This window comes from Gossypium hirsutum, chromosome D09 (assembly GCF_007990345.1).
Source record: "Gossypium hirsutum isolate 1008001.06 chromosome D09, Gossypium_hirsutum_v2.1, whole genome shotgun sequence".
NCBI lineage: Eukaryota > Viridiplantae > Streptophyta > Magnoliopsida > Malvales > Malvaceae > Gossypium > Gossypium hirsutum.
The window spans coordinates 24,426,821-24,438,884 of NC_053445.1; the positions used below are offsets into that span (position 1 = coordinate 24,426,821).

The 12,064-nt window shown below is 36.7% G+C and overlaps 1 protein-coding gene across 1 annotated transcript; it reads left to right on the forward strand.

Annotated features, from left to right (window-relative positions):
* Positions 1 to 8,258: 8,258 nt before the first annotated feature.
* LOC107892017 (probable LRR receptor-like serine/threonine-protein kinase At3g47570) lies at positions 8,259 to 11,469 on the forward strand. The gene is made up of 3 exons (XM_041100190.1): positions 8,259 to 9,145; positions 9,198 to 10,921; positions 11,005 to 11,469. Exons 1-3 carry the CDS (start codon positions 8,259 to 8,261, stop codon positions 11,352 to 11,354), a joined length of 2,961 nt encoding a protein of 986 aa, XP_040956124.1. The 3' UTR covers positions 11,355 to 11,469.
* The last annotated feature ends 595 nt before the right edge of the window (positions 11,470 to 12,064 follow it).

Here is a 12,064-nt window from a genome sequence, read left to right on the forward strand (position 1 = left end):
AGTTTTCACACTTCCGCATTTGGAAAATATTAAACAATTGATGGAACGTGATTGGGCTTGAAAGATTTAATTTATTGTTGGATTTGGTTGTTGCGCTTTGCAATTCCGTTTTTGTAATGCTCTATGTTGGTTTAGCTTATTTTTTTCTTTTTTCTTTTTTGAGTTTTGAAGAGTTAATTGTAGCATCAAAGTTCACATAATTTATCCAATGATATGTCCCAAGTTCAGGCATTAATGATTTTAGTTTTCTCTTCATTACGTGTGGTCTTCTTTTATCTTTGATAAGAATTATAGAGGGTAATAAGTTGGGTATTGTAATTTTAGAAAATTTAAATTTGAATTTGTAAATATATTTTAAAATACGAATTTGTTTATTATCTACCTTAAATTCAAATTAATTAAATTATGCCATGGATATTTAAATTCACTAAATATTTGTATTTATTAACAATATTTGTAGATAAAAATTAAAAAAAAAACTTAAGTAAATAATGAATTCAAATGTCTAAATTTGAATTCGTTAACTGTAAAAGTAAAATGGATTTGAATAATAGATATATGAGGATTAATATCGTATCCACTTTGTATCCATTGCAATTAATTCGGTTGCACTTGTTTCATTAAAAATAGCTTTCAGAAAATGATTTCTAAAATATGGATTGATCTTTTGAAAAAGTTATTGTTTTTGGGTATTGGATGAATTTGAGTAAAATATTTTTCATTGCAAATTTTTCTGAAATCATTTTTAAAGTTGTTTTGAAACAAACACAACATAAATATATTTGTTACAAAATATGATAGTAAAATTTTGTGTTGACAATCGAAATAAATTTTATAATAATATAATATGATATAAAAACTTAATAATAAAGAATGCCTAATTAAAAATTAATTTAAATCACATATATTACTTACATAAAAATAGATAGTGACATATTTGAGTAGGAAGAAATAAAGCTAAGCATGATTTAAACAAATACACATATTTATCTAATTAAAATATTCATTTTTATACTATAAAATGGGCAAAATAAGGCCTATAGGCTAACTTTTTTTAATTAGGGTTTTACACTGGTTTTATATTTAGTTAGGGATACAGGCTGATTTAGCTGGAAAGCCCGTCCAGCTGGATGCACTTTCCAGTTCTCTCTCTTCTGGTTAGGATTTTAATTTTATTGGGGTTAGGGTTTTAGTTTAAAGTGTTTTAGGGTTTCGGGTATTTTGAAAGTATTCAGGGTTTTTGACTAAAATAACGAAAGTTATTAGGTAGTTTTAAAGGGTTGGGGATGTGATAACATGCCTCAACACACATAATTTCATATGTCATAGAAGGATAGGACCATGACCTTAGAAACCCATCATGGGGAAATTCAGTTCCGGGGTAATAATGATTGATACAATCAGGGGTTGAATTCAACGTAAAGGTCCCAGTCTGCGGCCATGATGCAGTCACAGGTTCGAGTATAACCGGGGGGCTAGGTGTCGGTTGTAACATGGTCAGGAGTTCAAAATTTTTGGATACCCGAAAACAATGCCCTATATATACTCTAGATAAGATTGAGGCCATAATTATATAGAATAACTTTGGGGACTTCCGGTGTAATCAACGTAATTTTTTTTCTCTATTTCCAAGCAATCGATATCTCTAACCTTTCATTCTTGTCTAAAGTCTGACACCGAGGTGGACACAAGAGAGCTTTCAAGAGGAGAGCAGATGTTTCGACACAGTACAGGTTAAACTTGAGTTGGCGCGACAGCAGTTGTAGTTATTAATGTGTTGTGTAGTAACGACAATCTCCGTCACTTCGAAAGGAGCATCACCTTTACTGTATCGTAACAGCTGCTCCCCGCTTGAGAGTCCTCTTGTGTCTACGATGGTGTCGGCCTTCGAACAAGAATGAAGGTTAAAGGTACTAGTTGCTTGGAAATAGAGAAAAAAATTACACCGATTATAGCTAGAAGCAGCAAAGTTTTTCTGCATGAATATGACCTCAAACTTCTGTATGGTATTTATAGGGCATCATTTTTAGGTGATTCAAAAAGATTGAGCTTGTGGCTATATAACGACTGTCAATTGACTCCCTTGTTATACCCCAAACAATTACCACATAACGGCCATCGATTGAGACCTCCAGGTCGACTTCCACCCTTGATCATACAAAGTAAAATCACCCTATAACTAACTTCCCTTGGATAGGTTTCAGAGGCAATGATCCCATCTTGGCATGATATATGAAATGTGTGTAGCTCGGAGCGATATCGTATCACCGATGACTCAAGAATAACTTGAACGTAAACCAAATACTTTTAGCAACCGTAATTTTTAAGACTAGGAAATGGTTTATAATGGAGAAAGAGAAAGTATTAGAGAGAAATTATATAAGTGATGTATGATGAAGCTTGGTATGTGAGAGTCATTGTATAGCTGTATTGAAGGGTCTATTTGCAAAGGAAAACCTTCAAAGTGCACTAGAACATATTCTAAGTGTGTTGAAGCATTTAAATCATCTAAATTATTTGAAGCTTCAGGCTTTTCAGCCCCAGGAATAGTTAACATGTTAGAGAAAGCTCGCCCAGCTGGGGGGCTTTCCTACTAGCAGGGCGAGCTTTCTCTAACATATTTTACTTTCTCAGGTAGAAAGAACATTTTCAAATGACTGTTGTGCACGTTATGAAACACAAAATCTCGAAAAAAATTATATGAGTTCTAAATGCATGATAAAAATTATTTGCACCATACACTATGCAATGAATGTATGCATTCGTAAACAAAACTCATAGCACGCATTATCTTTCTCTCTACATGATTTTCCTATAAAAGTGTTGTATTTTTCATAACATAGACACACATCAAGTTAATATTAAACAAAAAAATCTTGCATCACGGGTGAGAGTTGTGTGTACTCATTCAGACAAATCTCTACTTATTTCTTTGCGTTTATTCATTTAAACTGTGACCGGTATTGAAATGAGTCAATGACTAAAATCTGTTATATATTACGATAACCACATCTATAATACAGAGTTTGGTGTTTGTAGGATCGAAGTCCGTGGAATTAGCGTTCAATAGTACCATTCAAATGCGTGAACTACTAACTAGAATTAGGAGAAAAGTTTGGTGATCAAGCCAAAGAAGAATTACGAGGTTGCAATGCAAATTTCTTGCATCTATTGACCCTTATAAGTATAGTTATTCAATGTGATTAGTGAGATGCATCTCGAGACAGTCATATCAGTGCATATCTCAAGTAGAAAAGTTGTTATTGAGTTATATGTCGAGTTCACCAATACTGATGAATCTGGCCCATCTTCGACCTCTATTGCAGTGAATACGGGTACCGAAGTTCAAGCAGAAAGTCCTACTATACAGTTGTGCGGTGGGTTTTCTACCCTTATTCAAAGCGGCTACAACGATGTTCCTGAAACATCGATGGGCAAACACTTATCGACCTTCGACATTGACCTAAACTTCGAGGATCAGTACCAATCAAGGTATCAACATAACACAAATATGGACAATCAGGCTCAACACTCAATCAGTACATTCGATTTCAACTTCGGCACTTGGTCGATGTTATGGGGCGAAAGCAGTTATACCAAGGGATTATCGACGTACACTAATCATCAACCCAAAGACTATTCTGGCGAGCATGTGGGTTATAGGAGAATCGATAACCTACTCCTTTTGACGGGGGTCGGCAAGGGTACGTCTTACACCGTGCTCGAAGGTGATAATGAAGGTGCGAATGAGGAAATGGATGTAGGTGAGGAAAAAGGGGCTACAGACGCAAACGAGGGGGAGGAGTCAGAACCTGAGCTAATCTAAAAACACGGTCCAGATAGTTCAGAAGTGGTACTATTTTTTGAACTGTATTCGATTACAATGGATCTAGAACTTTGCTAGTCTAACGATGACGCCTCAGACAATGCTTTGAACCCAGATCCACAATTTAGGGTGTATAAATATCTACCCCACATGACGAACATCGACCTATCGATCAAGGGTGGTTTAAAGTTTTCTCGAATTTCGCACAGAATACCTGGTCATGTAAGCATAGTTCATGAAGTACAAGTACTGGAAGTTAGAATGAAATACCCTAACAAATATGTTTTTCTTGTTGCACTAAAGCGGTACAACATTAAGAAAGGCGTGAACTACTACATTATGAAGTCATGCCCTGAGAAATTTAGAGGAAAGTGCAAAATGAAGGACGGAAGGTGTAAGTGGAAAATCATGGCATCTTACCAAAAGGAAACCAGACTATGGATGATAAAGAAGTATTTGGGTCCCTATACATGCGTTGCAACGAGTGCAAGTCAGGACCATCAGAGGCTAGACTCGGACATAACTGTTGACATTATTCTACCAATGGTTAAAGCTAGTCCCTGAATTGAAATACCAGTGCTGATTACGAACATACGTAGCAAGTACCAGTATACTCCAACCTACTACAAAGTATAGGTTGCAAAATAGAAGGCTATAGAGAAGTTGCATCACGGGTAAGAGGGTTTGTATAACTATCTATGGCAATTGTGTCAGGTAATGGATTGGTATGTACTACGTTTCGTAAGTAATCTTGAAATGTGCCCAGGGCATTCCGACAATCATATGGTCCCTGGGAAAAGAGTATTCTACTGATTCTTTTGGACCTTTGAGTAATGTAGAGAGACATTTTAGTACTATAAACCTATGGTCCAAATTGATGGAACCTGGCTATACGGAAGGTATTAGAGTATTGGTTGCTTGTCGTTGCTAAGGACAATAATAACTCTTGAAGAAATGGCAGATGATTGGGATTTCTTTCTAAGCCAGTTGTGCTACCTCGTTTTCTTGCAGCTTGACATATGTGTCATACTAGACAGGGGAGTTAGAATATTCTCGGTGATTGATTGTCATGGATCCCTCTGTAATTGCACTAATCATCGATACTGCATTTGACATGTGGGATCCAACTACAACCAACAATATCCTTCAGCAATTGAGCGAGACCTAGTCATCAACATGGGTTTGTAGTTCCAATTATGCATTCACTGGAAATTAAATTTTCAATTATGGTGTTATTTCATTTCACTAACCAATACCAATTTATTGACAGGTTACAAGCTCATCCAATATGTTTTCCATCAAAAATTGAACAACATGAGCACCATTAATGCCTACGGTACGACATATATTTCAAATATATCGTTTGAAAAGTGGACGCTCATATAATGGGGGTTTACAGTACAAGCACATAACATCAAACTTGTCCAAGTGCATCAATTCAATACTAAAGGGGATGCATCATTTGCCAGTAACATTGATTTTTAAAGAGAAATACTTTCAACTGGCCACCTTATTTCCTAAGAGCGAGTCGATGTATGCTGGACAAATAGTGAACGATGATATATTCTGTGATGACGTGATACAAAAGATTCGGCAAAGTACAGTGAGAGTGAACATGATGTATGTAGTGTACCACTCACGTCAAAACCTCGATTTTAGAGTCACGAAACATACTAGGCCTGACCAAGAAATATTAGGTGCATCTTATCGTGTGAACCTAACAGAAGGGACCTACGATTGTGGGAGATTCCAAGCACTTTGGTTCTTATGCGCACATGTAATTATCGCATGTGGGAATATGTGGTTTGAGTATGCACCTTACATCAACGACGTTTATCGACTACAACACATTCATAGTGTGTGAAGTCTTGAATTTCCACCCATCCCAAATGAGAGTATGTGGCCGCATGTGTCCAGCGCACCATGCGAGTTGGTGCCAAATAAGAAACTACATTGCATCCCAAAGGTAGTCCGAATTCCACTTGGATAAAGAACAATGTGGATATTCGAGAGAGGCATGATCAACAGAAATTATGCGGGTATTGTAAAAACCCAGGGTATATGAAGCCAACATGTTTTTTGTATAGGGAAATGTTAGGGCATATTAACCTTGTACAAACGATGATCGTTCCGTTTTTACCTCCAAAACTCCTAATTCTTTCAAAGTCATTATTCAAGAAACTATAACTTATAGGAGACTTGTAACTATTTATTTATTCTTTTCCTCCTTTTCATATATCTACTTTGTAATCAGTTTCATTCATGAAGTTCTTTGACCATAACCGTATATGGTTATTACCAAGGGATTCCTAAAAATTTTGTGAGAAAATATGGAAACCAACTCTCAAGCCATGTTAAGCTTGAGGTCCGTAGTGGTGCAATATGGCAGGTGGAACTTACAAAGAATACTGATAAAAAAATGCACTTAATTTGGCAGGTGGAACTCAATTGAGGTTTGTGAATTGTCAGGTTCAGCTAGTAGGAAAAACAAAGAGAAATTAGATTTGCCATCTCCACTCCCTCAACGGAAAATGAGAATTGATTTCAAGTTAGAGTATTCACCTTCACACATTAGCCCTAATGATTCCAACTTTGGAAATGTTAAGCTTAGGAATCTCAAGAAAAATGAAAACTCACCCAATTCTGTAAGACTAGTTGGTGGTATGCATTCTTTATTTCAATATTAGTAGTACAATTTTTGTGATGTTTGTTTCCATTTTATTTTTGAATTTTTTGCTTACTATGATTTCCCTACTACATCTAAAGGTTAAGCTCGTCCAACATGTTTTCCATCAAAAGTTGAAACATAGATAATAATAAAGACAAATGTTTTGTTTGAATGAATAACCCTGATTTTTTTTATTTATGACATCTTTGTATTTACATCACAATAATTGTAAGAAAAAATAAACTTAATCCTGTTGTCGAGGAGAATGTGTGCCACAAAATGGTGGATAAAGGTTGCGTGGAAGATTTCTGCGTACAACCGACCGTACAACTAGAGGTTCAACTGGAGGTGCAATCGAAAGTGCATCCAGAGGTACAACCGGTAGTGCATCCAGAGGTGAATCCAAAGGTGCGGACCTATAGACTTCCTCTTCATCATTATTATTGCCTAAATATGTACCTACCATAGCCCCCTAGGCAATCGTATCTTCGGGATTAGCACTACTATCATCTTCCTCCAAGGTCGACTGCTATGTTATCCTCGTCTGCCATTGTGTATCCCCCACTCCCTCGTCCACCAATTGCGGCGATGAGCCACCCCTGTAAAATAGTGATACACGCAGTGTTTGGGTCAATATAGGCGTGAAATCGCAAGGTGCCCCAAATCCTGGGTACATCGAAAAGGTACCAGGCATCAACATCGCCATCGACTGTTGCATGGACGCTTGCATTGGTGGTGGTGGGTATGTCAGTGTCTACCCCAACACGGGGTTCAGCATCGACATCTACGCAAGGGTGTAGTATGCAGGGGATGTCGATAGAGCGAAATATGTACCTGCAAGAATAGAAGAATCGATCACATGTAGTGGTGGTCCATAGTGCGATGGTGCTTGTGAATAAAACACAGGGTTACTTAATTAAATGGGAATACCTGGACCGAAGTGACCCGAATATTGCGCAGCCATAGGCGGCGCATATTCCGCTAGAGTGAATTACCTCCTCGATATCCTACTAAATTAAACGGTCAAAAAAGTTCCTTGTATTTATTTTTTTTTATCGTTGAAAAAAAGTCAAAAAGCCATTGGAATGTGACAGTTAGCTGGAAAGCGAGTCCAGCTTGACGTGCTTTCCTACTAAATTGGCCTATATCTCTAATTAAATTTAAAACCGATATAAAATTCTAATTAAAAAACGGCCTATAGACCTTATTTTGCCTATAAAATGATGATTATTAAATATTTATAAATTGTAATAAATATTTATTATTAAAATATTAATATAAATATTTTCAATAATATATTAAGAATATTATTTATTGTTAAAATAATTTATTATATTATTAAATAGAAAAGGCTAAATATGTATACACATTTTAATATTTGATTTTTAATATTTTAATATTTTAAAATTAAAATAAAATTTTATTACAAAAATATAAAAATAAAATGACTCATAAAACAACTTTTTTTTTCCGGAAAATAACTTGCTGTTTTGTAAGTCAATTAAGTTTTATTGTCTTGTTTATTTTCCATGAAACAAATATCGCTCTCTCTGGTCTTCTACCCTGCGACAGCGGTGTCCACTTTAAAACATTGTTAGGTATGAGCTGTTTTCATGTTTACCCCGGCAAGACCGGGATTAGCATCCAAGTCAACACGGCGGAAATACGGGAATCGGCTCTTCCTTATTGATTGATTCCGTAGCACTAGAATGAATCATCTCTTCCCGCTGCCAAACCCAAGATTATTCATTTCAAATGAATACAATGCATCCATTTGTTTCCTATGTTGCTATTCTCTTATGCTTCAACCTTTATTTTCCATCTGCAATATGTGCCACCTTCACCAACTTAACAGACCATGCCGCCTTACTTGCCTTCAAGGCTCACATAACCAAGGATCCTATGGACGTCACTACGTCATGGAATGAATCTCTCCACTTTTGCCTGTGGAAGGGAGTTTCATGCAGTCCTCAACACCAGAGAGTTTCCATCTTGAATTTAAACTCTCAGGGCTTGTCAGGCTCTATATCTCCTTCAATTGCTAACCTCAGCTTTCTTCGACTCCTTGATCTCTCAAACAATAGCTTCCGAGGCGTAGTTCCACCGGAGATAGGTCGGCTTTCCAGGTTGCAACGTGTTGTTTTGGCTAATAACTCGTTAACAGGGCCGATTCCAGTCAACCTATCTAGTTGTTTTAACTTGAGAATTCTCCATTTGAGTCGAAACAACTTCACTGGTCATATTCCGGCTGAGTTTGGTTCCATGTCAAACCTGGTTGAAGTATACCTTGACAGAAACTATTTTGAGGGACCTATACCGGATTCTTTTGGAAACATTTCGTCGTTGAAGGTGCTGTCGATACAAGGAAATGAGATGAGGAGAAGAATTCCAGAATCAATAGGGCAGCTTAAAAGCTTGAACATACTTAATGTTGCTGATAATTCACTATCAGGTTTGATTCCTTCTTCCATCTACAACCTTTCGTATCTTACTACCTTGTTTATGCGATATAACCAACTTGAAGGAAGCCTTCCTTGGGACATAGGCCTTACTCTGCCAAATATTCAAGTATTTCGTATTTCTGCAAACCATTTGAGTGGTGTCATTCCCGTATCATTATCAAATGCTTCCAACCTTGAATTCCTTGAACTGTCAGTAAACAAGTTCTCTGGAGGGGTTCCTGCTGTTTTGGGAAATCTAAAGAAGTTGTCATGTTTTTGGAAACAATCTTGGAAAAGGGCAGGCCAATGAACTTAGCTTCATCACCTCTCTCGTCAACTGCAGCCAGTTAATTGAACTGAATCTAGATGGCAATAACTTTGGAGGGCAAATTCCGAGTTCCCTGGCCAATCTTTCAACCCATCTTCAAGTTTTCGGTATATCAGGGAATAAAATTTCAGGGGGAATTCCTTCTGATATTGGAAATCTCATTGGCTTAAACTCATTAAGCATGCACTACAATCAGCTGACAGGAACCATCCCTGAAGGAATAGGCAAGCTTTATAAGCTACAAGAAGTGGGATTTGGTAAAAACAAATTGTCAGGTGAAATCCCATCCTCCATTGGAAATCTCACCTTGTTGAACCAGCTATGGCTAGAGCAGAACAATCTCCAAGGAAGCATACCTTCAAGTCTTGGAAACTGTAAGAACTTGTTTTTGCTGCGTCTTTATAACAATGAATTGAATGGAACTATACCTCCAGAACTAGCGAGTCTCCCCTCTCTATCAAAATCATTGGACTTGGATCAAAACCGCCTGACCGGTCCTCTTCCTATGGAAGTGGGGAACTTGAAAACTTTAGTTAAGTTGAATTTTTCCCACAATGAGTTATCTGGGGAAATTCCAAGTAGCCTTGGTGGTTGTACAAGCTTGCAGTATCTTTACATGGACCATAATTACTTCACAGGACAACTTCCAAGTTCTCTGAGTTCATTGAGAGGCATTGAAGAAGTGGATCTTTCACACAATAACTTTTCTGGAATGATTCCGAAATACTTTTCCACCTTTCCCTTCTTAGTACAATTGAACTTATCTTTCAATGATTTTCAAGGAGATGTGCCTGTAGGTAGAGTCTTTAGCAACGTGACCGCACTTTCGTTGGTCGGTAATGACAAGTTGTGTGGAGGTATCCCAGAATTACAATTGCCTTCGTGCTTGTTGAAAAAGCCTGGACGGAAAAACATGTCCCTCCCACTCAAGCTTACAATTTCTCTCATATTTGGACTTGTGGGATTGTTTCTAATTCTTTTTGCAGTGTTATTCTACTGCTTTAAGATGCAAAGGAAGCGTTCCTCGACAAAATCATCACTCGTGGATCCGTTCATGAAGATTTCTTACGGTGATCTTCTCAAGGCAACGGATGGATTTTCGTCAGGGAATTTGATTGGCATTGGCAGCTTTGGCTCAGTTTATAAAGGGGTTCTTGAAGATCAAATATATGTTGCTGTGAAGGTGCTAAATCTACAAAGAATAGGAGCTTCCAAGAGCTTTTTCTCCGAATGCAAAGCTTTGAGAAACATTAGGCACAGGAATCTTGTCAAAATTTTAACTGCTTGCTCAACTGTTGATTACCGAGGCAATGAATTCAAAGCACTCGTTTACGAGTTTATGCCAAACAAGAGTCTTGAGGCTTGGTTGCATTCTCCTCTAGATGAGGAGCAAGAGCAACCAAGGAGTTTAAGCCTTTGTCAGCGGCTAAACATAATCACAGATGTAGCTGTTGCAGTGGATTATCTTCACAACCATTGCGAGTTGCCGATCATACACTGCGATATAAAGCCAAGCAACGTCCTTCTGGACGATAGCATGACTGCTCATCTGGGTGATTTTGGTCTGGCAAGGATCACTGCTGATAGCAATTCCGAAGTCATATCAGATCAAACTAGTTCAGTTGGCCTAAAAGGAACTATTGGATATGCTGCACCAGGTAACTACTACACTGCAACACCCTTTTAACCTCTCGTTATTCAAAAAGAAATTTAAGCACTTTGGCATCATTTATTTGTACAGAGTATGGCATGGGAAGCAAGGCAACTAAAGAGGGTGTTTTGTATAGCTTTGGGATCTTACTGCTGCACGTTTTCACAGGGAAAAGGCCGACTGATGACATGTTCAGGGATGGTCTAAACCTTCACAAGTTAGTGCAGATGTGTTTGGATGAGAATGTGGAGGAGATAGTTGATCCTACGCTTGTTTTGGGAGAAGCAGCAGCTGAGCCTCGCCCTCACTTGAAGGGTATCAATGAGTGTTTAATTTCATTACTTAGAATAGGGGAGGCATGTTCTCGGGAATTGCCCAGAGATAGAATGGAAATCCATGATGCTCTCAATCATTTGCTTAAACTTAAAACCATGTTTTAAATCCAAAAGTAATGAAGGTATAAAAATTGTTATAGATCCTTGGAGGAAGAGGTACAAAAATTGTTCTAAGTTATTAATTTTATGTTCATTATAGAAAATTTACACTTTGTTAAGAGTAACCTACATAATATAAAGTCTTTGGATGCAATGAGTTTATATGTCTATTTATGCAAGTTAAAAATACTTGAAAAAGGTCGATTGAATTTTAATTCGATTAGTATCGACATTATTATCATTATAAGAGGATGTGGGCTTAAGTATGCTGAAACACATTATCCTATAATTTTAAGCATTATATAAAAAAGAGCATATATGATAAGAACACATAATAAAATTAAACTTAAAAAAAATATGTACTTGAAAAAGAGTTGACTGGGGTGAATTTAAATATATATATTTTTTAAAATTATTTATGACCTTGGGTGGATTCAAGTAACAATAAGGGATTTTTTCCTTCCAAAATGGTAAAATTATTTTGTAAGTTCCTTGCTAAATTATAAAATTATAGGTAAAAAGATCTTTTCAATTTTTTAAAATTTTGAAATTCAGTAAATTGGTATCTCTTACAAAAAAAAATTAAAGTAATTTAGTTCCTGTGAATTTTGAAAAGTGAGCAAATAAGGAAATTTATCATGATATTAATGTTTTTCCATCAATTGTACATTATTTTGATTGGTACAAAAATAAATTTAGCTCTCAAAGTTTACACA

Coding starts and splice junctions, on each gene's coding strand:
- LOC107892017 (XM_041100190.1), top strand. CDS start 8,259: ATGCATCCATTTGTTTCCTATGTTGCTATTCTCTTATGCTTCAACCTT. Junction 9,146..9,197: donor AACCTTGAATTCCTTGAACT/GTCAGTAAACAA, acceptor GGAAATCTAAAG/AAGTTGTCATGTTTTTGGAA. Junction 10,922..11,004: donor TATTGGATATGCTGCACCAG/GTAACTACTACA, acceptor TTATTTGTACAG/AGTATGGCATGGGAAGCAAG.